The sequence below is a fragment of the Antechinus flavipes genome, chromosome 2 (assembly GCF_016432865.1).
Source record: "Antechinus flavipes isolate AdamAnt ecotype Samford, QLD, Australia chromosome 2, AdamAnt_v2, whole genome shotgun sequence".
Taxonomy (NCBI): domain Eukaryota; kingdom Metazoa; phylum Chordata; class Mammalia; order Dasyuromorphia; family Dasyuridae; genus Antechinus; species Antechinus flavipes.
Window position 1 is genome coordinate 619,845,067 of NC_067399.1, and position 26,352 is coordinate 619,871,418.

At 35.3% G+C, this 26,352-nt stretch overlaps 1 protein-coding gene across 4 annotated transcripts in view; it reads left to right on the plus strand.

The window, feature by feature from the left end:
* Nucleotides 1–25,407, plus strand: part of PTPN20 (protein tyrosine phosphatase non-receptor type 20) — a 159,612-nt gene extending 134,205 nt beyond the window's left edge. For all 4 annotated transcript variants that reach the window (XM_051981907.1, XM_051981906.1, XM_051981908.1 and 1 more), the window contains 3 exons: nucleotides 7,870–8,085; nucleotides 21,887–21,949; nucleotides 23,279–25,407. In XM_051981907.1, the coding sequence (XP_051837867.1) occupies nucleotides 7,870–8,085; nucleotides 21,887–21,949; nucleotides 23,279–23,359 (360 nt within the window). In that variant the 3' untranslated portion in view covers nucleotides 23,360–25,407. The remainder of the gene's footprint in view (nucleotides 1–7,869; nucleotides 8,086–21,886; nucleotides 21,950–23,278) is intronic.
* Nucleotides 25,408–26,352: the final 945 nt, after the last annotated feature.

Genomic DNA, 26,352 nt, shown 5'->3' on the forward strand with positions numbered 1-26,352 from the left:
TTAAATATTGGATATGGAAAAAAAATAAAGATTGCATATGGAGGGGGTCAGAGATGAGTCCAGTGTCTTCTATGGTACTAGAGAAGGTAGAAGGAAGTGGGGAGAGAATTCTATTTTGGACATAGTTTGAGATTCAATTCAAAATATTTGAAAGGCAGTTGGAAGTCAGAATAGAAACTGGGCAGGATAAGTCAATTTGAGAATCATCAGTATAAGGAGGGTAATTAAATTATGGAAGAGATGGGATCACAAGTGAAGTAATATATAGAGAGGGCAGAAGGCTCAGGAGAAAATCCCAAGGGACACCTAGGGTTAAAAGGTGTGATCTGGAAAAGGATTGTGCAAAGGAGACATAGTAGGAGCAGTCAGATGTATTAGAGGAGAATCAGGAGAGAAAGTTGCCTCAAAAATCTGGAGAAAAAAGAGTATCAAGGAAACAATGTCAAAACCTATGGAAAGATTAGTTTCAGTGAAAAGTAAGATCAGGACCCAGATTGTAAGTGCTTAACAGAGCGAGTGAAATTCAGTGGAAGTGCTTCTTGAAGATGTCCTTTTTTGAGTTTAACCACAAAAAACAGGAAGGCATATAGGATGAGAATTAAGTGGGAATGAAAGGATTTAATGAGTAGTTTTTGTGGATGAGGGATACAGACATATTTGTATGTAGAAGAAAGTGAACCAGTAGGGAGAGAGAAGTTGAAAATAAGTGGAGGAGTGGAGATGACATTGGGAATAATTTTTTTGGTAGGAGGTAGAATGTAATGGAATCACTCAAACAAATAGAGGAGTTAATTGTGGAAAGGAGTAAGGCCTCTTTATCATCTGACTCAGGGATAAAAGGAGATAGTGGAAGAAGGCATATGAAGAAAGAAAGGAAATTAAGAAGAAAGGAAACAAGTATTAAATTTCTACTACTACTAAGAATGAAAATATACTACTTTTTAAAAGCTTTTTATTTTCAAAACATATGTATAGTTTTCAACATTCACCCTTGCAAAATCTTGTGTTCCAATTTTTTTCTCCCTTCCTTCCTTTCACCCCTTCCCTAGAACCCAAGTGATTCGATATATCTTAAACATATGCAATTCTTCAATATGTATTTCCATAATTATCATACTGCACAAGAAAAATAAGATCAAAAAGGAAAAAAAATGAGAAGTAAAACAAAATGCAAACAAACACAAACAAAAAGTGAAAATACTATGTTGTGATCCACACTTAGTCCCCATAGACCTCTCTCTGGGTGCAGATGGCTCTTTCCATCAAAAGGCTATTGGAATTGGCCTGAATCATCTTGCTGTTGAAAAGAGCCACATCCATCAGGATTGAGCATTATATAGTATTGCTGTTGCTGTGTACAATGTTCTCTTGGTTCTATTTACTTCATTTAACATTAGTTCATGTAAGTGTCTGAAGGCTTTTCTGAAAGCATCCTGCTGATCAGTTTTTATAAAACAATATTATTCCATTGCATTATATACTATAAGTTATTCAGCCATTCTCTAACTGATGGGCACGTACTTGGTTTCTAGTTCCTTGCTCCTACAAAAAGAGCTGCTATAAACATTTTGCACATGTGGGTCCTTTTCCCTTTTTTATGATCTCTTTGGGATACAGACCTGGTAGAAACACTTTTGGATCAAAAGGCACACACAGTTTGATAGCTTTTTGGAAATAGTTTCATATTGCTCTCCAGAATGGTTGGATCAGTTCACAACACCACCAACAATGTATTACTGTCCCAGTTTTTCCACATTCTCTCCAAAATTCATCATCTTTTCCTGTTACCTTAGCCAAATTGAGAAATGTGTAGTGATACCTCAAAGTTGTCTTAATTTGCATTTCTCTGATCAATAGTGATTTAAAGTATTTTTTCATATGACTAAAAATGGTTTTATTTCTTCATCTGAAAATTGTCTGTTCTTATCCATTGACCAATTATCAATTGGAGAATGGCTTGTATTCTTAAAAATTTGATTCAATTTTCTATACATTGTAGAAATGAGGCCTTTATCAGAGCCCTAGGATGTAAATTCCCACCTCCCACTTTACTGCTTTCCTTTTAATCTTGTCTGCATTGTCTTTGTTTGTACAAAAACTTTCTAACTTCATATAATATAAATTATCCATTTTATATTCCGGTATGTACTCTAGTTCTTCTTTAGCCACAAATTTATTCCTTCTCCACAAATCTGAGAGATAAGACTATCCTTTGTTGTTCTAATTTGCTTATAGTGTCATTCTTTATGAATAAATTATGAACCAATTTGAATCTTATCTTGGTATATGGTATTGGGTGAGGATCAATGCTTAGTTTCTGACATACTAATTTCCAATTTTCCCATCAATTTTTGTCAAATAGTGAGTTTTTATCCCAGAAATTGGGGTCTTAGGGTTTATCAAATACTAGAGTACTATAATCATTGACATAATTATTGTGTCTTGTAAACCTAATCTATTCAACTGATCAACACCTCTATTTCTTAGCTAGTATCAAATGGTTTAATGACCATTGGTTTATTAATATAGTTTTAGGTTTGGTACAACTAGATCACCTTCATTTGCATTTTTCATTAATTCCTTTGAAATTCTTGACCTTTTGTTCTTCCAGATGAACTTTGTTACCATTTTTTTCTAGCTCTGAAAAATAATTTCTTGGAAGTTTGATTAGTATAGCATTTAATAAGTAGATCAATTTAGGTAAAATTGTCATTTTTATTACATTAGCTGACCCTACTCATGAGCACTTGATGTTCTTCCAATTGTTTAGATCTGACTTTATTTGTGTGGAAAGTGCTTTTTAATTGTGTTCCTGACTTTGTTTTGACAAGTAGACTTCCAAATATTTTATATTATTGACATATAGTGCTCTTTGTTTCTCTCTGCTGAACTTTGTTGGTCACATATAGAAATGTTGATGATTTATGTGGATTTATTTTGTATCCCACAACTCTGCTAAAGTTGTGAATTGTTTCTAATAGTTTTTTAGTTGATTTCCCAGGATTCTCTAAGTATATCTTGTATTATCTGCAAAGAGTGATAATTTTCTTTCCTCGTTACCTATTCTAATTCCTTTAATTTCTTTTTCTTCTAATTGCTAAAGCTAATATTTCTAATATAATATTTAATAGTAATAGCGATATTGGGCAACATTGTTTTACTCCTGATCTTATTGGGAGTTGTTCTAATTTATCTCCATTACATATGATGCTTTCTGATGGTTTCAAATAGATGCTTTATTTTAATCAAATTTTTAATCAAATCTATTTAATCAAATAGATGATTATTTTAAGGAAAACTCCATTTATTCCTATACTCTCTAGTGTTTTTTAATAGGAATGGTTGTTGGATTTTTGTCAAATTCTTTTTCTGTGTTTATTGAGATAATCATATGATTTCTGTTAGTTTCATTATTGATATAGTCAATTATGCTAATAGTTTTCCTAATATTGATACAGCCCTGCATTCCTGGTATAAATCCTACTTGGTCATGGTGTATTATCCTGGGGATAACATGCTGTAATCTCTTTGATAATATTTTATTTAAGATTTTTGCATCAATATTTATTAGGAAAATTGGTTTATTATTTTCTTTCTCTGTTTTGACTCTATCTGGTTTAAGTATCAGCACCATATCTATGTCATAAAAGGGATTTTGTAGGACTCCTTCATTCCCTATTTTTCCAAATAGTTTGCATAATATTGGAATTAATTATTCTTTAAATATTTGGTATAATTCACATGTAAATCCATGTGTCCCTAGAGCTTTTTTCTTAGGAAAAATTTGCATTACTTTATTATCTATGGTATCCTTTAGCAAGATGTAGTTTCCTTCATTATCTCTTTAAATTAGATCTGTTTTTGGTTTTGCCTGATCTGAGAGCAAAAATCACTTTGCTTTTTTTTTTTTTTTTTTTGCTTCACCTGAAGCATAACAGATTCTGTTCCAGCCTTTTCTTTTTATCCTGTATGTATCACTCTGCTTTAAATGCTTTTCTTGTAAACAACACATTGTAGAATTCTGGCTTTTAATCCAGTCTGCTATCCACTTCCATTTTATGGGAGAGTTGATCCTATTCACATTCACAGATAAAATTACTAACTCTGTGTATTTCCCACTACCTTATTTTCTCCAAGTTATGTTTTTTCTTTATCTTCCTTTCCTTCTTCACCAATGTTTTGCTTCATATTACTATCTTCCTCAAACAGCCCCCCTTTTTGCACCTGTTCTCCCTTCTATTACCTTCATTTTTTCTTTCCCCTTTCTCCTCCTACTTCCCTATAGGACGAGACAAGTTTCTATATTAAATTAAATATGTCTGATATTCTCTCTTTGACCCAAATCCAATGAAATTAGGGTTCACAAAATGTTCATCCCCCTCCCTTCTTTCCTTCAACCATAACAGGTCTCTTTTATTTCTTCATGTGATGCAATTTCCCCCATTTTATCTCCCTAACATCTTCTTCCAATACAATCTCTTTTCCACCCACAGTTTTTTTTTTTAATACCATCACAGCAAAGTCAAATTATTCCTCTATCCTCTAAGTATACCTTTAACAAATAATATAGTTCTCAAGAGTTAAACATGTCATCTTCCCATATAGGAATCTAAACATTTTAACTTTAAAAAAACCATAGTTTTTCCCCTTTCCTTTTTACCTTTTTATATTTCTCTTGAGTTCTATATTTGAAGATCAGATTTTATGTTCAGCTTTGTCCTTTTGCTTAAAAATAAATGAAACTCTCTTATTTCATTGAGTGTCCATCTTTTCCCCTGAAAGGTAATGATTTATTTTGCTGGATAGTTGATTCTTGGCTGCAATCCAAGTAACTTTGCCCTCTGGAATATCACATTCTAGGCCCATTGGTCCTTTGAAGTGGAAGCTGCTAAGTGGCTGATAGGTTGTAGGAAAACCTGATTGTGGCTCCTCGATATTTGAATTGTTTCTTTCTGGCTGCTAGCAATATTTTATCCTTAATCTAATAATTCTGGAATTTAGCTACAATATGCTTTGGAATTTTCATTTTCAGGTCTCTTTCAGGAAGTGATTGGTAGGTTCTTTCAATGGGTATTTTATCTTCTGATTCTAGGATGTCAGGGCAGCTTTCCTTGGTGATTTCATGAAAGATAGTGCTTAAGCTCTTTTTTACATTATGGTTTTCAGGTAGTCCAATAATATTTAGATTTGTTCTCCTGGGTCTATTTTCCAGGTCAGTTGTTTTTCCAATGAAGTTTACATTTTCTTCTATTTTTTCATTTTTTAACTAATTCTTGACATCTTATCAAGTCATTTGCTTCCATTTATTCAATTCTAATTTGTAGTGCATTATTTTCTTAGTTTTTTAAATTTCCTTTTGCATTTGGTCAATTGAACTTTTAAATGAGTTGTTGTGTTCATTGGATTTTTTTTTTCATTTCAGAAATTCTGCTTTTCAAGGAATTATTTTCTTTTTCCATTTTGCCAAAACTTTCTTTAAGGAATGATTTTCTTTCTTTTTTAAAATTAATTAATTTATTTTTTGTAATAACTTTTTATTGACAGAACCCATGCCAGGGTAATTTTTTACAACATTATCCCTTGCATTCACTTCTGTTCCGATTTTTACTCTCCCTCCCTCCCTCCACCCTCTCCCTCATTTGGCAAGCAGTTTTATATATGTTAAATATGTCCCAGTATTTCCTAGATACAATATTTGTGTGCAGAACCAAACAGTTCTCTTGTTGCACAGGAAGAATTGAATTCAGAAGGTAGAAATAATCCAGGAAGAAAAACCAAAATGCAAACAGTTAACATCCATTTCCCAGTGTTCTTTCTTTGGGTGTAGCTGTTTCTGTCCATCATCGATCAGTTGGAACTGAGTTAGATCTCTTTGTTAAAGAAAACCACTTCCATAAGAATACATCCTCATACAGTATCATTGTTGAAGTATGTAAGGATCTCTTGGTTCTGCTCATTTCACTTAGCATCAGTTTATGTAAGTCTCTCCAAGCCTTTCTGTATTCATCTTGCTGGTCATTTCTTACAGAACAATAATATTCCATAACATTCATATTCAATTTACCCAACCATTCTCCAAATGATGGAAGGAGTGATTTTCTTAAGATAATTTCTGTGTTTGTTTTTCCAGAACTCTCATTTCCTTTCCCCATTTTTCTACTAACTCTTTTAAGATAATTTTTTAATTCTTCAAGAGAGCCTTGTGAGATGGAAACCAATTAAATCACTTTTTGAGGCTTCATTTGGAGACGTTTTGCCTTCAGAGTCCTCAGGATTTGAGGTCTGTTATTCTCTGTCTCCATAAAACTATCTATGGTCAGATATCTTTTGCTTTTTTGATCATTTTTAAAGGTTGAGGTCAGCTCTTAGGGCAAAGTCCTAAATTGTCCCAAGATCCCTCTACAAGCCACAGTTGATTCACGTTGCCCTGGGGCTGGTGCTGTTGACTTCCTTCCCGTGCTGGGTGAATGTGGCCAAGTCCTATGTTATGCTGGGATTCAGAGGCTCACTATTTGCCTTCTGTAGTTGTGTTGGAGAGTTCACAGCTAATCTGCTGATCTACTGGCTCCTGAACTAGGGAAGAATAGCCAACACTGCTATTTTTTGGCTAAGAGCCTCCCAGTAGATTCCCTGGTACCAAACTGCCCTCACTGTCCCTGCACTGCACTGCACTGTGCTGCTCCAGTGCTAGCCTGCAACTCTTTCTCTGCCCTTTCCCCTCTCCACTGCCTAGTGAGGCAGACCTTTCCTGAAGTTCTTCCAAAATATCTTCTGTTGAAAATTTGTTATACTCCAAATATTTGTGGGTTTTATCACTCCAAAACCCATTCAGAGGCTTGATCAGGTATTGATGTGAGGGAAGCAAGGAAGAACTCAGAATAAAGATCTGTCTACTTTTTCCATCTTGGCTCTGTTTCCCTCCTCCTTTCCCCCTCCTTGAAAATATACTCCTTTAGGAAAGGTTTACAGAAAATATTTTTAGTGTTTCATTTTCTATTCCAATTAAATAATTTTGATCATTCTATGTTTTTTTAAATTTCATTCTTTTGGTATAATTGATATTTTAAAACTAAGTTGACTTTGGAATTCTCCAGGGTCGCAGAGGTATAGGAGCTCAACGTTCAGTGAATGTATATTTATTTCTCAAATATCACACATTTAAATGCATGTTTAACCTGGTGCATTCACTGGGGACAAAATGACTGTGTTCAAGTATAGGAAGGACTATCATATGAAGGAAGCTTTAGATACACTTTCTTTGATCTCAAAGAAAGGAAAAAACTCAGAAATATTAATGGAGGTTACAAAGAGGAAAACTGAGATCTGATATCAAGAAACATTTTTAAACTAGATCTATCCAAGAATAGAATTGGATGCTTTGAGAAGCCTTGGTTTACCTATCTTAAAAGTATTTATTTAAAAAGAGCTGTAAGACCACTTGATTATATTGTAGCAGTAATGTCTTATCTATGGTTTGGATTATATGGTCAATGAGAACTATTCCAGCTCTCTAATTCTGTTATTATTTAGGGGTTTCTCCTCTATTATCTCCAATTTATTTTCTTACATCTCACTTGCATATTTTGTTGTTGTCTCTTTCCTAAAACTGTGAGCTCCTTGAAAACAGAAACTATCTTTTGCCTTTCTTTCTGTCCCCAGCACAGTGTCTGGAACATGTTAGATGCTTAATAAAATGTTTACTGACTAATACTGTTTTCCCCATCTACTTCACCAGTGTCCTCAAAATAAAATTAAGTGCAGGTGCTTTGCAAAGGTATAAAAGTGCTACACTAATATTAAATAGCATCTTCATAAGGTAATAACTTGTGGTTTCTAACCCAAGATATGATGATGGTTTTTTTCTCACAGACAGGATCTGTTCACTTTGTGCATCAGATACAATTCATTAACTGGCCAGACCATGGTATTCCCACATCGTTTGAGGCTTTGGTGAGGTATGTCCGCTACATGAGAAAGATCCATGAGACAGGACCCATCATTGCACACTGCAGTGCAGGAATAGGGAGGACTGGGGTCCTCTTGTGTGTGGATGTTGTACTCCGTGCCCTAGAAAAAGACTTTCAGGTAAGTACATGCTTCCTCCCCAAAAAAATTTCATACAATGAAATAAATTTAGTAAAAGAGGAATTGTGTAATTGAGAATCAAAAGTCCTTAATTAAAATCCAAACTCTGATATTTATCTGTATGATCACGTTGCAAGTGGTTTAATTTTATCTGGAGCCTCTCCACATAATTGGAAAGGTTTAATTCATGGATCTTACAAGTCACTCTCTAAATCTAACATAATGTCTGGGCTAGCTTTCTGGAGGGCCTTGGGACCAGTCTTGGTCTCAGCAGAATAATTATCACCAGATTAGTTAGGAATAAAGTCCAAAGTCTTTATTATCCCCTTCACAGTCTGTGTCTATCGTAGTCTGACCCAATCTCCTCTGCCAGTCTGCCGGTCTGCAGGAGGCAGGAGAGCCATCAGAGGAAGGTCAAAGATAGAATGTCTGTGGCTGACTTTGTCCTCAGTTTAAATACCCTATTACAATTACATCAATTGTAGAACTATTACAGCACCATGCTAAGTACTAACTATATGTAAACTTGATAACCATTGTCTCATCAATTCCACTGAGTTAACACCTTGTTTCAAATATATTTCTTTCAAGTATACTTCTCCAAATTTCCTCCCTCTAGAATCTATGATCTTATTTTAGAAAATAGTAGTTGCTACCTGATGCTTTTCAGGATGCTTTCTAAAACAGTATTGGTGTTATGAATATTACATATCAGATAGTCTACTCAAATTATAGCAAAGTACAAATCAGCATATCTTTAACTAGAGTGGACATCTGGGACTTTGTTTCAAGATGCTGAATTTAAAGGATACTGACAGTAATTGCAGTCCTCCAGTAGCATAGAAATATCAGAACTTAACATTTAGTAAGAAGATTTGGTTAAGCAGGGAAATCAGATGATAGATGGAATGAACACCTTCATTCTACTCTTTCCTCCTCCTTACAAAATGTGTGATAACCCTCTTCCCCTCATCTGAGGGCATGTTATGTGCTACCTACCCTAGCTACAAAGAATGGTAGTTATGACTCATCCAGTTAATTGAATTCCTAGAGGATGCTGACCTCCTGACTCTTTCCAGTCACCACAAGTCCTTTCCTGTCTTCATTTCCATTTATTATCTCCCGTGGTTTGATTCATCTGTTCTTTGAGAGGCTTTCTGGAAGTATTGGGTATCAGGAATCTTTGATCTTGACTTCAGATCCCATGTCATCACCTGAACCCAGGGTTTTTGGGCAGAACAGGGAAATGGCACAGGAATACTAAACCCAATTTGTCCAATTTGTAAGACCACAGGGAAAAAGAGGACAAGGAAGAGGGATGGAGTTCAGGGTTGGGTAACTCATCTTATGGAGTCTTCCATACTTTGGAATTCTAAATAATGTCAACAACTTGCAAAGGATTTCAGAGTAGTGAGATGGTGTATCAGAATGTTGAGTTTGGAGTCAGAAAAACTTGAGTTCAAATCTTGCCTCACATATTTACTAATTGTGTAACACTGGACAAGTTCCCATTAACCTTTATTTGCTTTATTTTTCTCATCTGTAAAATGGGTATTAATAATCACACCTACATCCTCAGATTGTTGTAAAGATCAAACTAGATTCAATTTATAAAGCACTTAGCACAGTGTTGGTCAATAAGGTGCTATATAAATGTTATAATAACGATGATGATGATGACTACTTGAGTTCATTTAGCAAACATTTATTAAATGCACACTGTGTGTCAGGAGATGGTTATTTAAAGACAATATAGAAATATTCCCTGACTTCAAGGAGTGAAGATTTTTCTGAGGAAACATGTAACTAAAAAATTAAACATAAAATATGTGAAATAATTTCTATGAGGAAGGTGGTAGTAATTGGGGGGAGGGAGCAGGAAAGCCTTCATATAGATTTTGAATGACCTACATCTTGAAGGAAGAAAGGATTCCCTCAGGGGGAGTTAAAGAGGAGATACATTTCAGGAATGGAAAATATCATATGTAAAGGCTTGAAGATGGGAAATGGAAATGTCATATGTATAAAAAATTAGTTGGACTAGTAAAGATGGAACATAGGGTGAAGGCATGCCTTAAAAGCATGCTGGAGCCAGCCTGTGAAAGAGTTAAAAGCCAAATAGAAGAATTTAAATTTTATCCTAGAGAAAGCAGGAGGAAATGGAGCTCCTAGAGCAGGGTGGGGACAAATCTAAGCTTTAGAAATAACACTATCACAGCCAAGTGAAGGATATATTGAAGAGAGGCAACACCAAGGACTTGGGATACCAGTTAGAAGCTTGAAGGTTATCCATGAGAGGGGATGAGACTCTGAACAAGAGTGGTGACTGGATGGAGAGAAGAATGGATGATTGGATGGATGAATGGATGGATGGATGGATGGATGGGTGGATGGGTGGGTGGGAGATACACTGTAGAGAAAGGAAAGACGATTTGGCAATTGAATGTGAAGAGGAAGGAAGAAGGAACAGTAAGATGGCTTGAAGGTGGCAAACATGGGTGACTTGGAAGGGTATGATGGTCAGACATGGAAGGGTGTATAATTGCACTCAGGAATATATGGTAAATGTTTAGCAACCAGGTCCCTGGAGAAAAAATTACACCTAACAATTTTTAAATTAACTCTTCATTTGCTCAATTACTTTAGATCTAAATAATCAATAAAGCAATGACTCAAACCCTATGAATAGTATTAAATCAATTTCCAAGGGCATATTATATTCACATTGAAAATTGAACAATGTGCTTTTGAAAGATGCTATGAGCTGAATCTAGCATACACATAATTATACCCCATAATTTGGGCTTTTGAAGAGTTTGCCCTATTGCTAATCTGTAACTCAAGAGTCTCCCAAATAAGAATTTAGGATTTTGGAGGTCAGAGACCACAGATTGATTACTGGACTAAAAAAAAACCCTACAAACAAAAAGAAATAAATAAAACAAGTGCCTGAGAAACCCATATCAGATGCTTCACTTAATGGTTCATTGGGTTTAGTCAGGCCTGTGTGATAAGGGTAATATAACCATAGTAGACCTTGTATATTCCAAACTTTACATTTTCTATTTATGGATGACTTAAAAAATACAACAAACTACCCAGATTCCCTATATCTGATTTTATAGGAGGAAAAAGTGTGCTCTTGGGAAAAGAATCCTTCATCTTTTGCTTCTGTATGAAGTACATAAAAACTAGAGATTTTACTTACCATCTAAACCCAAGCAGGCAAGATAGAGCTGTTTGTTTCTCATCTTGATGAGGCAGTGAGTAATAGAATGACTGCTTCAGCAGAAATGTTTCTGTTTGCTTCCTTTGAGTTCTTCACTCCTTTTTGATTTTATGGGAAAGGACGAGTTGGTTATGCTAATATAATGTGTTAATGAACACTTTGATGTGCTGTGAAAGAAAGCATTCATCCACATGGACCACCTGCTGCCTCAGTTGCTATGACACAGTCTTTCTATTTGTGTCTGCAAATCATAGGATCCCCAGAGTTAGAAAGGGACTTAGTCATCTCATCTATTCCCAACCTAAAGCAGGGATGGCCTCGTGATGCCCCTGAGAGAGATGGCTGACCAGTCTGTGCTTGTCTACCTTTGGTGACTGAGGGCTCCTCCATAAGGCAGTCCATTCCATTATCAAACATTTGTAATTATTAGGAATTTCTTCCTCAATCTGAACCAAAATTAGACTTCCTGTTCCATCTTAATGATGATTTTAGTTTTCCATGCTACAGCTACAGAAATTAACTCTTTAACATATTTGCCATAAGATGTCCACTCATATAGCATCAGAATTACAGAACCAGAATGCCTTAATTTCATAAATGAGAAGACTGAGAACCAGGTAGCTTGTTCTAAGTCACACAGACAGGAAGTAGCAGAACTTTGATTCAAATGTTCTATGTTTTTCCTAATACAACACCGTGCTTCTATTTCTGAAGTAGATCTCATGTCTTCCTCCTCATCCCACTCCTACCTTGGTGTTAAGTATCATCTGCTTTGAATCATAAATTTTAAGCCCCCAAACTATTTCCAGTTTATATTTCCATTTTTACCTTCCAAAAGTTCCCTTCATGTAGTCGGTGCTTCATGCAGTTGAACTGGACTTCCAGATAATCTCTGAACACACCTAGCACTTTCCGACCTTCATCCCTTTATTCTCAGTGTTTCCTGTATTTGTTTTGTCCTCCATTAGTCTCTGAGACCTTCTGGTCTACTACCCAACCTTTGAGATCCAAATTGAATTATACTTCTTCAAAATTTTCCCCATCCCTCCAAATGGAAGTGATTTCATCCTCAGTGGATTTCTTTATTTTATTTGTAAGCATTTATCCTATTCTAAATGGTATTCTTTAACCCATCTTATTTTCTTCTTACAAAATTATAAGCTCCCTGAGGGAAGGGTCCTTCATTTAATTGTTTTTACATCTCTCCCACTTCTTAACACATTATGTTGTCCATAGTGGGAATCTGATAGCTGTTTTGAATGAATAAATTGTTAGTGCTCTGAAATTTTGGTGGATCCACACAATGTATGTACTCTTTCCATGGAACACATCATAACCTCTTGATTCCATCTTGCCCAGAAGTGTGATATTTTGTGTTGATATCCTGCTTAGCCAAGGAATAGTGGTAGATTCGAAATGAAAAAAACAATATATAAAATTATATAAATATAAGTATATATAGCTTAATATTTTATGAGATAACAGTGTGATAGTGAGGTTGCTTACCTTGCTAAAGAGATGGTGAAATATAGTGTGGAAAGAGTCCTGCTTTTGTAGCCCAAGGGCCTAAGTTAGGATCTCTATTCTGGTACAGAGTGATTTTTCCCCCCTCAATTTCCTCATCTATAAAATCAAGGAGTTCAGTTTCATGAGTCTAGATCACTTCTAGCCACAAACCTATGATCCTATTACATCTTCTGTGATCCCATGAAACTATATAGCCCAATAACTTACTGTTCTGATTCTGTGTTATCTTGATAATTTCTTTAATTAGTAGAGTTCTCCTGTATAAGTCATTGTTGGGAATGTTGCAGCAAGCTCACATGTGTCGCATAGTTTTCCAGTGCCCTTTTGATCACTTTTAGTTTTTGAAAGAGGAAGAGAGATGTGGGAGAGAGAGAGAGAGAGAGAGAGAGAGAGAGAGAGAGAGAGAGAGAGAGAGAGAGAGAGAGAGAGAGAGAGAGAGAAAAGAGAGAGAGAGAAGAGAGAGAGAGAGAAAAGAGAGAGAGAGAGAGAGAGAAGAGAGAGAGAGAGAGAGAGAGAGAGAGAGAGAGAGAGAGAGAGAGAGAGAGAGAGAGAGAGAGAGAGAGAGATCTTTGTGTGTTCATTGACATAAAGCAACAATGAGACACTGGCATTAAAAGGGACTTTTGTGAAAGCAAGCAATGTGAGATCATCGAAATGGTTACAGTGCTCTGTGGTGAGCTTTTTCTTCTCAAAACACAGCCAGGTGATAAAAGTTCAGATCTTTTATTATCCCAATATAGCCCGGTTAGCTTAGAGGCCTATCTCTCTGCTTGGTTCCAAGAGCTCTCTCCAAATGTCTTTAAATCCAAAGGTCTGGTCCTTCAGCCTCTGCCTCTACTTTCTTCAGCCTCCAGCCAGCTCCAGTCTTCATGCCATTCCGGTGAAAATCCCCCAAAGTGCTCTGTGTCTGTTTCTTTTATACAAGAGGGAGGAATTGTGGGATACGAGAGAGAGGGATTATGGGTTTTCTCCCATAGTGCTCTCTGGCCCAAAGAACTTCAAGGGAGGTGTGAACTCATTGAACTCCAATGAGTAAAGGTGTGGACACAAGCCTTGTATTAATTAGTTCTACTTAGTACCTTGTTTCAGGTTCTGCCCAAAACATCCTCCTGTAAGATTAGATCAACTCCAATTCGTTAACAGTCAGTAAGGATTCCAACATCTCCCCCTTTCTTTTGTTTTAAAACATAGGGGGTTTCTGAGGGGGTACACATAAAGCCATCAATATGGGCCAGAACCTTGCAACAGATATACATGGTATACATAAATCCATCAATATGGGAGGCATTATACATAATTTACATAAGCACATAGCAATATAACACAGGCTAGTAGTAATGTAACAAATAACATGAATCATCCTGAAAATTTACACATGTCCATAAGTCCTAGAAACAGTCCAATAGGATTCCATTGTCCATTAGTTCATGTGCCAGGAATCTAATAATTCCTGTAAGCTCTGAAGTACTGCAAAAGGTCTCATCAACAATTTTTCATCTCAGGGAATCCAGTGATTCTTGCTGGTTTTTCAGGAACTGAAAGCTGAAGATTTTAAAGTTCTTTTGACAGTCTCATTGTTAGCCTTTTCCACCTGTGGAAATATAAGCAGATCCTCTTCCCCAAGCAATTAACCTAATTCCCTTCTATTTACCAAATTTGGGATTTCTTCTCATCATCTGGTAATTACATTGGAGTTGTTTGCATTGGATATTGTCTTGTTGTCTTAAAAGGCCTGTATTCTCCCCAACTGTAATCCTGATTGCTTTTCTGTTGGTTGATGACATCAGAGTACTGAATTTCTAAAGTCTCTCTGGGTGTAACCTCAGCTGCTATCATGCCCCACCTGTCCTTTGATTGATACTTTAGAGCTGGGCCCTGCCTCTCATTCCTCTGGGTCAATATACATTTAGAGGCCCAGTGAAAGCCTCGGTTACATTTTGGACATGGGGTTTTGGGTTTTCTCTCACCCTGTCTTCTCACTCTATCTCCATATCTACAATGAGCTCTCAAATGTCCAACTTTTCCACAATGAAAACATCGACGAGTTTCTCTAGAATTCCTCTGCCAAGAAGGACCTTGTCTTTCCATGTTCATCATAGTCTGGGCATAATAAGCATTTGTGCCCACTGTGGCACAGCGTCTAATGATTTCTTCTAAAGGAGCATTTTTGTCTAGCCCCCATATAATTCTCTTGCAAATCTCATTGGCATTTTCCTTAGCCAAATGTCTAGTCATTATTTCTGTTGCTGCATTGTCTCCAATGGTTCTTATTACAGCTGTTTGTAAACGTCCCACAGAATCTGCAAAAGTTTCATTGGGACCTTGCTCTATTTTTGTGAAAGCATTATTTCCATCTTTCTGTCCAGGGAGAGAATTCCAAGCTTTTATTGCAGCCTTAGAAATTTGCTCATAGACTGTTATGGGATAATAAATCTGTTCTGAACTCTCTGCATACTGACCTTCACCAGCTAGTTGGTCAAAAGTGATTTGTACAACAGCTCCTTTTTGCCTATTGCGTTGGACTTGAATCCTACATAATTCATGAAACTCCGAAAGCCACAATAAATTTTGTCCCGGTTCTAGACAAGTTTTCGTTATGGATTTCCAGTCATTCGGGGTTAGGATTTCATTAGACAAATTATCCAGTAACATCTTCACATAAGATGATGTAGCCCCATAAAGAGTGCAACCCTTTTTCAAATCTTTAATTTTTCCCAAATTAAAAGGAGTGTATTTTCTCTCTTTTTGACCTGAGGAGTTGAGCTCTTCAATCACAGGATATGCATTTATAAAATCAGATATATCTTCTCCTTCATTTTTTGCTTTAATTAATGCTTTTTCTAATCTTGTCAAATTCTGCTTTACAGGAGAAGCTGACTGTGTTTCTGTCTCTCTCCCTCCCCCTTGTTCCACCCATGAAGGGTTAATTGCGGGGGGAGGGTCATGAGATGTGGAATCACCTAATTCCTCCTGCTGTGAAGTATCACACTCAGAATTGTAATTAACTCCATTCTCATCTGATTTGTCCTCCTTTTCACCTAGTAAAGTTGGCACTTCCTCCTGTACTTTCCTTTTCATCATTCTATCACTTAAATAACTTCTTATAGCCAATTGTATTACATTATATGTATTAATTATTGAGTTAGGCCCATTTTTATCATAGAATTGACAAAGATCCTCTCCAACCAATTTCCATTCATTTAGATCTAATTCCTTATCAAGAGAGAAACAAGGACATATGTCCTTTACAGTTTGTAAAAGTTCAGTGAGTTGCTGTAAACTTATAATTAAACCTTGGCTTTCCATAATTTTGACAATGCTCTCTAAACATTTTCCTTGAACAGAAACAGACTGTTTTCTAAATATCTGTCCCATCTTAGATGAAATTCTACTTTAACTCTTCTAACAAAATTTCTTTGTTGCACTCACCCTAATTTCTGGGTTGAAGTTTTTTCCACTGGATCAGGATCAGAAGCTTTTCCACTTGAATCAGGATCGGAGCTTTTCCACTTGAATCCGGATCGGAGCTTTTCCACTTGAATCCGGATCGGAGCTTTTCCACTGAAATCCACTGAGGGGTCTGTTTGCCCCACGTTGGGCGCCAAAATGTGGTGAGCTTTTTCTTCTCAAAACACAGCCAGGTGATAAAAGTTCAGATCTTTTATTATCCCAATATAGCCCGGTTAGCTTAGAGGCCTATCTCTCTGCTTGGTTCCAAGAGCTCTCTCCAAATGTCTTTAAATCCAAAGGTCTGGTCCTTCAGCCTCTGCCTCTACTTTCTTCAGCCTCCAGCCAGCTCCAGTCTTCATGCCATTCCGGTGAAAATCCCCCAAAGTGCTCTGTGTCTGTTTCTTTTATACAAGAGGGAGGAATTGTGGGATACGAGAGAGAGGGATTATGGGTTTTCTCCCATAGTGCTCTCTGGCCCAAAGAACTTCAAGGGAGGTGTGAACTCATTGAACTCCAATGAGTAAAGGTGTGGACACAAGCCTTGTATTAATTAGTTCTACTTAGTACCTTGTTTCAGGTTCTGCCCAAAACATCCTCCTGTAAGATTAGATCAACTCCAATTCGTTAACAGTCAGTAAGGATTCCAACAGTGCTCTAGAGGCAATCCAGATGTTTTCCCCTTCTTATTTACTTTAATGCTGGCTTTAACTCATTGAAAACTCTCAGCACCTATTTCTGTATTTATTCACATATAATGCATATATCACACGTCCATACACACATGTCATACATGTATGTACCACATGATATATTATACAGATATGGTATATACACACATTTTGTGATGGCTGGTCATATATACACATATCTGTTTCATATGCATACATATGTACACATACATACAATTCTATAAAGATGCACACATGATGATCTACACATACATATAGACATCTGCATACAGACCTCTGTGCTTTTGGTTTTGTGATAAACTATCACTATAGATTAGATTGTAGCTCTAGAGCTGGAAGGGACCTTAGAAATTGTCTATTTTGACTCCATTATTTTACAAAGAAATAAACTGAGACTCAGTGAAATAACCATAGGTTGGCCAATATCACATCAGTTATAATCTTCCTCAACTAAAACACAATATTAATCCTGTTATTTCCCCAGTTCAGGAACCAATAAGCAAACATGAAACAATACAAAAAACATTTCCCTTGTCTTTCCATTACTTATAAGAAAAATTCTAAAATTAATTAACTAGTTGTTCCATCAAACATCAAAAAGGCTCTTATCTGCTCATCCTATTTCCCTTACAGACTCTTTACATTGTGGTCAGATTACTTTCTTCCACTCTCTTTTTTTACTTTCCAGCCTTAATGTATTCATGTAAGATGATCTCCTCCCCTTCAGCACATAGAGTTATGGGTTTTATGTATTGTCTCAGGCTTGGGTTTTTTTTTTTTTTTCTGTGCCTCTAAAATATTCTGCCTGGACACTACCCTCCATGGTCCTTCCATGAAAATGAGTATTTCTTCTCACCTTGAATTTTCACTTACTTGTAAGTGTCTTATATCCCAATTTTATAAGACCTCTGATGAGAGGAAACAGGTGCTATGTAACTTTCAGTTTACCACATTACAAGGCATAAAGGCTCAGTGAAAGCTTGTTTGTTAAGGAAAATAGCGTTAGATAGCATGAGGCTCTTACTCTTTTGGGCTCAGTTTATTGGTTCATGAAATATAACTTGTTCTGGAGTAGAGGTAGATTCGAAATGAAAAAAAATGTATATAAAAAGCCCAATATTCTCTTTAAAAAAAGACGACATTATTTAACTTCGTTATTAACCTCTGTTCTTGTTGCTAAATACATCAAATCTAGATCTCTGCCTTCTAAAAAGTAGTATCAGAGATGAGTCAACAGTCTATCCATCCTCACTTCCCCACTCTTCTTGAACACTTTTTTGCAGTCAATCTATTAATTATTCTACTCCTATCTCCTTTTTGTATCTGTATCTTTGCTTATGTTCTTAAAACTCTCTGGAATATGCTTAATTTTCCTGTTATCTAATTCCTAGTTATTTGTGTTCTGATTTTTTTTAACACCTTTTTGGAAAAAAAATTGTGCATAATTTATTTTTGAATTTAATCTATATTATTAAGATGTTCTCCATTACCTTAAGTTTATATGATCAATAAATCAAACCCTAATTTGTAGCATTTGCTGATTTTTGAGGTGTAAATATTTATACTGAAATCTGAACAATGTGAATTGATCAGAGCTGTCTCAGCATTCCCCTGAATTTCTAGCCCTCCTTTAAGATTGTGTCCATCCTTCCTTATCTGTGTATCCTTGGTGTGCAAGGATTTTGTTCTTTGATCTTTGTTCTTTGTTCTCAAAGGGGATCAAAGGTGGTGAGATGAATTGCATGTGAATTGAATTTAAGTGAGGCAGCCTCTGATGAACATTAATTTCTTCTTTTTCTGCTTAATTGAAATAGTGCAGGATTTGAAGTCTGAGCCAGGTGCAAATCCCCGTTCTTTGACTTACTATATGTGTGACCATAAGAAAGTCACTCATTCTCATTGGTCTTCAATTTCCTCCTCTGTCATGTGAGAGTACTGGGGAAAATAAAGTATGAAGTGATCTTTAGGATTTCTATTATATCCAAATCTATGATTCCATGGGGCAGCCTGGTGCCAGTTATGAGATCTAAGTTCTAATTCTGAGTCTTCCACTTACAATCTTTAGGCAAAGCAATTGACTCTCTTCATTCCTTTGTAAAAGGAGTTGAACTAAATATCAAATATCCCTTTTAGTTCTAATCTGTGATTTGATAATGGATTAACCTGGTGTGCTATACATCTAACTAATGGGGACAATATTTATTCTTAACCACTTGGGATTTTTCTTCTGACTGGCTATGGATCTCACTGAGAAGGTCCTACAATATTCTAGGACTTGATTCAAGAGGCACAAGGTCATATATGACAAGAATTCCTTCCATGGAATACCTTTTTCATTTCAATTTTGCCCTGGACAGTCTCCATGGCACTGGAGAGTACTTTTGACGAGCACATATTTACTTTATGCCCCATTTATAACAGCCACTGAGAGAGTCATTAGACAAAGTTATCTCCATGCTTGCATTTATCAGATAACCCTATACTATAATAAGACAAACATGGAGGACACATCATCACAGAAGAGTGATTGTGACTACCATTTTATCTACAGAGACAAATGCCTCTTTGTTTTTGAGAGATAGAAGGGGATAATAAAGAATAAACACAACCATGTCTTACATTCTTTCTACTTTTCAATCAATTCTGTGACTGAAGATAGGTTATTTTATAGAGTTACCTAGGAAAACTTGATTGTTTCCTTCTCATATTTTTTAGCTAGAATATTCTATTCTCATGGAGATCTTTTTAAATATAGATGATAAAGTAAGCATATAAGTCTATTACTGTCAAAATCTTGTTGTTTCCTCCCTTGTCATTTGTAATAATGTTATCTGTGATTTTTTTCTTCCTTATATTTTTTATTCTTTTCTTTTAGATTTTAAAAAGTCATTCTTCCAGTGCTTTTGTTATCTTGCCTATTAAAATATTTCTTATTTCTGTCTTTTATTATACTTAGGTACCTGTTTTATATCTCCAAGTATCACCTTCATTTTCTTATATGAAGTAGTACATTGTAGTGCATCGAATACAGTCCAAATTTGGTAGTTCTACTATCATCAAGGATGAGAAAATACTACTAAAAAAAGCTGGCTAATATTTAATACATTTCACACCTATTTGTTGTCCTTTTCATTCTCTTGATACATTGGGATGAGTAATAATAGTAATTACACTGGATTTCTAAATGTAATATACTCTACAAGAGCGCTCTCATTTGAATTGAGAGTGTTGATTTGTGTGCCTGAGTTTTCTGTAGATTGTTTTCATTGTTTTGCTCTATTTTGTGAAATGATAGTGCTCATAATGTTCAGTCATTCTTCTTTTAAAGCTTTTGGCTTATTATCAAAATGAATGATGAATGAGACAGGTAGGTGGTGAAGTGGATAGAGCACTGAGACGGAAGTCAGGAAGACCTGAATTCAAATCCAGCCTCAGACATTTACTAGCTGTGTAATTCTGGACAAGTCATCTAAACTAACTTCTCTTGGCCTTAGTTGCCTCAATAATAAAGTGGGAATAATAATAGCACCTATCTGTTGTGAGGATCAAATGAAATACTGATAAAGTACTAAAACAATGACAGGTACATAGTAAGTACTAGATAAAATGCTTATTCTCTCCTGTGATCTCTTTCTTTCTTGGTTGTCATATGTCTAATTAGTAAGAAAATCAGCTCATTAGCTGATACATGACGTCTGAACTCTTTTGTCATCAGTAGTAAATGTTTTCATATTGGATTATCATTATTTATATTATTATTTATTTCACTAAAAATACTGCTAATCAGTATTTCTACTTTTATTCATTTCTTCGAGGTGAAAATGTGCTTAAATAAATTGATTTAAACCCCTTATAACTATGTCTAATGTAAATTTTCTCATCCAAATCCTTTCTTCTAATTTTTTATTGCTTTTGTCCCTTATTTAATTACAGACAGGTGATTCTGAAATGACTCACCTTGGTAACCGCCATTTCCTTTTTCAATAAGCACTTAATTTGACATTCTTTAAATGCTTTGAGAGCACTCAAGTAGCCCATCTTGTATAAGACTTGTAGAGGTGAAAGCCTCTTGGTCGTCCATAATAAGAACAACTCAGGGCTCATAAAAACTTGGGACTAGTATCAATTTTTTTTTCATTTTTTTATTGTCCAGACCCATGAATTCATTGGCATAGGGAACTCTCAGGTGAGACACTGCCTCCTGAGGCAGATGATCCCTACTCTGCTGCTAATAGTCTTAGAAAGCTGCCTGGGGGGCATTGAGAGGGTAAATGACCTGCCTACCGTCTAAGGTAAACTTCAATCAAAGTTCCCTTGACTCTAATAACAGAACTCTGTCCACTACATCATGTTGTCTTCCAGCTATATTACTGGAGTTAGAAGATTTTGTGGGCTAATTTAACTCTTGTTTAAAAGATCACTTCCATGGAAACATATTTATTAAGTTCCAAACTAGAGAGCATATATTTTGTTTTTTATCTACTCAGTGCAAGATTGATGGGTGTTACTTGATTAACTGATTCTTCACATTTGGAGGTAAAGAGATGAATTCTCTCAATTCAATCGGTTTTGGTTTTACTTTATTGAAGAGACTTACTCATGGTCCAGGATCTTTCAAATTTGTATGTAATGATTCTTGCCTTTAAAAGAATAGAAAATTGCTTAGCAAAAGTTTTGATTTTATTGAGTTAACAAAATTCTTCCTTTGGAAATTTATTTATTAATCCTGGGAGTGATATATTGTTACCTTAAAATGAGGATTATTTATTAGACTATGTGGTCTTGTTGGACCTTCTGGAGAAGGGGTGTCCTTGGCAGAATCTCTCTCTTTTTACCCAGAGTTAAAATGACAGATCAGAGTTTTTCTTTTATCTTTGTTAATGCTTGATTAATTTCCGTCTAACAGTTTAATATCAAGAATATTGTGACCCAAATGAGAGAGCAGCGTTTTGGTATGATTCAGACCAAGGTAAGCTCTTGCTATGGAAATGGGCCTGAAATCATTTTGGTGAATGTCTGAAAAGTAATCTCTAGGATTGGTAGAATATATTATAATTATTAAAATATCAATGAGACTGCCATGTTACAAAGAGAATATTAATCTGACTTTAGTTAGAGAAAGCAGTACTTATTCATGGCACTTGAAGACAGAAAACATGAGTGATTAGAAACCAAATCATTTTTATTTTAGTTTATTTTCCTGCAAGTTTTCTGTGCAGACTTAGTTTTTTAGGATTTGCCTTAAGTTACTGAAGATTTTTCTTCAATATCAAAATTCAGTTCAACAAATATTTATGAAGCCCTTATTATGTGCTTGATGCTAGTCATACAAAGGCAAAAATGAAACAGTCCTTGATCTCAAGGAACTTACATTATACTGAGAGAATGCAACATACATATTTTAAAAAGTCCTACAAATTATGTATGTGTATATATATATATATATACACACACACACATACATATACAAATATATATATTATATTTGTCCTCTTTTGCAGATCACAATTCCTCTCTTGGTAGAATAGACAGTTTAATGAATGGCTGTGTCTATGGCCAAAATACTCTCACAAGTAACCTTCCAATAATATTCCTCCTTGAAAATAATTGGCTAAATTAGCCCTCAGATTATATATTGCTAGCTTCTCTGAATTTCAGTTCCCTTCCTGCTTTGTGCTTTAAAAGCACTGTCTTTTTAGATCTCTATAACATGATAAGATACTGGAGTAGGACTTGAGTGGAGAAAATCATATATATATATGAGGAAGAGAGGCAATTATTCAGTTCACTCCTTCCTCAAACCACTTTTATTTGAAACAACTAAATAATTTAAGAAAAGAGAAGCCAATTTTCCTTAGAAAAGAGAGAGGATTATTTTCATATTTAATGTTAGCCCACTTAGGTTCCCAATGGAGATTTATTCTTAGAATTATAGGCTTAGAAAGAACTGTGAGAGATCACATAGTTCATGTTTCTTTAGTAGTCCATGCTTAAATCAATTAGTCAAGAATCACTTATTAAGCTTCTTCTATATGCCAAGGAAATCTTTTATCTGAAATTAACTTGTGATTTAGGGAACAGATTATCCTCAATTGATGGTTATGTACTTTACACTCACTTATTAGAGAACTCCTTGGACAAATATATCTATCTACTAACTTTATGGTATCATTGATGGAACCAAAAAACTTTCAAATGTGCCCTAACTGATTGATATTTGTATGTGTATTGTATCTGTATCTGTATTCCTAAAGGTGCAAATTGATAATTTTGCTCTCTTATTTTCCTGTATATTTAGGAGCAGTATCACTTTTGTTATGAAATCGTGGTTTATGTTCTACGGAAAATTCTAACCTCTTCATTCAATTCTATCGAATAAGAGCGGTGGTTCTTGCATTGCATCAGAAAGTGACCAAGTGGCTTAGTATCTGTTTCCTCCTCCATGGACATTTGCTAGCCTGTGGACACAATAACATAGTTTTGTTAATATTCAAATACCTTGGTATCTGAAGATTCTCTGAAGATAGTATTATACAGATTGAGGATGAAATAATGATTATAAAGAATCATATTGCCTCATAGTGGTTCTTTTCAATATTATCACAATGCTACCCCTATCTCAATGGGACAATCATTTCAGAAAGTAACTGTGTATTGGCTATTCAGGCAAGAGGATGACTGGGAACAATAACGGGTCTTAAACAGTTAGGATAATATTCAGGAAGGGCAGGAAAAAGTCACTGGATTTCTAGAATTTTATCAAACACTTATTTGGAGGTGGGACAGAGAATTTAAGGTTACAAAACTGCAGGATAACAACAATTATCCCTTGCAGGTGCTTCAAAAAGAATCTTGCTTCTACCTTTTGGCTAAAGAGCTGGTATTTCCAGCTGGTTCTTTGAATAACCTAGTTTATGGAAGACCCGAGTAGAATGGATTTAATATATGTAAGCAATATGGACTCCACTTGTAGTTTTCTTCTGCCTGGGAGCTTGCTCAGATTTCATGGGGAAGATGGTATCTTTGAGGCAATTGCATATATGTACAGAACAAGAGGATGTAGGGAAAATGCAGGGGATGGTCAGACTTTTCTTCTTCCACATGAGTAAATGATAGTAAATAATCTAAGATGGAAATGAGTATTTCTGTGTAAGAGCCAAGAAATAACTACTGCCCAACTTGAGTTCTTTCCCATTTTACCCTAACACTTTACAGTATTGCTCAGCCGGTTGTGTTGGTATCAAACAGAATTTTTATTTTTGGTTTATTATTCCTTGCCCTTTTGCTGACTGATAACTTTTGATTTTAAAATGTCATTCCACAATTCTGAATTATCCACAAGATCCTTTAAGCTGTAAATTTTGTTTTTCTGTCTGGGATTTGTGATATTTTATTTTTCTTTTTTTCCCCCTCCCCTAAAAAACTTAGAAATTTCAATTGGTTTTTCTGATTTTCAGGAAAAAAGTGATTTTGGATTTCTGAAAAGACTTAAATAAATTTGTTTTTGAAAGCTCTAACTACTATTACATTCAGCTTAGATAGGAATTTGTGAATTGATTAAAAAAAGTAATAACAGTGATATTATGTAAGGGAGTTTCTGTACTGTACACTATCATCAATTAAAAGGAGTTGATAAACTTCTGTACATTCAAGTGGTATTGATTAGTGATCAAGGTGACTTATGCAACATACTGGGGAAATGCCTGAAGTCACAGTTATAGATCCTGGATTCTTAAAAGAGGCTTAATTACTTTCTTTAACTGAATGTATACTTGAATTTGCTGAGAGAAATAGATGGTTTTTAGATTCATCCCTCCTGCCCCACCCCTCACTGAGTAGTATCTACCATGTGTGTATATATGTACTTTACAATTTTATGTTAAATTGATAATTTTATTTCTATTATTCTATTAAGCAGTAGTCAGAAGTTTTTGCCCTTAGATATTTAGTCACTCTATTTGATTGCCCTCTCCATTTCTCATAAAAACAACTGTGTTATATGTACTGTACAACCTACTTTTGTATAGGATTATTCAAATGGACTATGTATTGTACAAAAGTTTTTTTTTTTTTTTTATTTAGTTGGGCGCAAGATTTTTCTTGTGAAGCCAACTTCTGCGATCGATTCTGGTGTTCTTTTTGGCATATTCATTCCTTCGTTTCTGTGTACTATTTTTACAGCTGGACCAATTTTCAATTTTCCAGGGAAATTAAAGTATCAAATTTGGAAATATCGACTACATTCATTTTCATTTTGCTTTCAGGAAAGGAATTCTAAATGCAAAAAGGTTTTACTAATTGAAATATTCTTTAACAAATGTGACTCAAATTCTGCCCTAAGTTAACACCTATGGGAGTATCTCATGTCTTCTTTGGATACACTTGTTTTAGACCTGTATTTAACTGTAATTAAATATTTTTAAACAATCTTTGTGCACAATATTTATATACTAGATCAAAATTACCTTCTCTAGAAGTGACTTCTGTAGATTTTTTGTCTAGATAGCTCTTAAAAATGTGGTTTTCTATGAATTCTCTCTTTTTAAAAAAATCTGCTCATGACATAATGGAGTATTAATTCAGTTCACATTTTCTGTGCATGGATCATTTAACTGAGTTGTTTTTATGGAAAACCTCAAAGGAAAACACCTTGAAATCAGTGATGTAATAGCAAATTGAAAACTCCCTCAAGTAATGAGCTCTCAGCATATATTCTTTCTTAATTGTTTTTCATCTCTAGGTGGAATGGGTTTTCCTGTTTGTGAGTCTCATTAGGGTGTTCACGGCTTAGAGGTCTCAAAGGATACCCAGAAAGCCAGAAAGACTGCAGGGGTGTCAGGCAGGACAAGGGAAATTTATTTATGGGATCAAAAAAGTTTATTGATGCATCAAAAAGCAGAGCTATAAAAGGGGGCAGAGGTTGCAATATTCTTTACAGCAAGTTTATCCTCCATTTTTTGATTGCCTAAGAGATTGGTTGAAATGATTTTAGCTTGCAATGTAAACACTTATTATATGGCTCTGGAGTTTAACAGAAAAACCACTGTTGGTAAAAAAAAAAAACCTCATTTTTGTACTTTACAGTGAAATCAGTGGAACAGATTAGTTATGCAACATCCAGAAGAGAACAAGCCTTGGAGCCCAGTATTCAGTATCCTACCTATTGATATAAGGATTCCCTATTTGACATAAACTGTTGGAAAAATTGGACAACAGAATGGAAGAAATTTAGAACAACATTTCCCAGCTTATGCCAAGAAAAGCTCCAAAAGGTCAAATCATAAGCAAGTTAGAAAAACAAAGGAAAAAATATTTATCAGAAATATTGTTAGAGGAAAGGTTAATGATCAAACAAGGGATAGAGAAGGATCA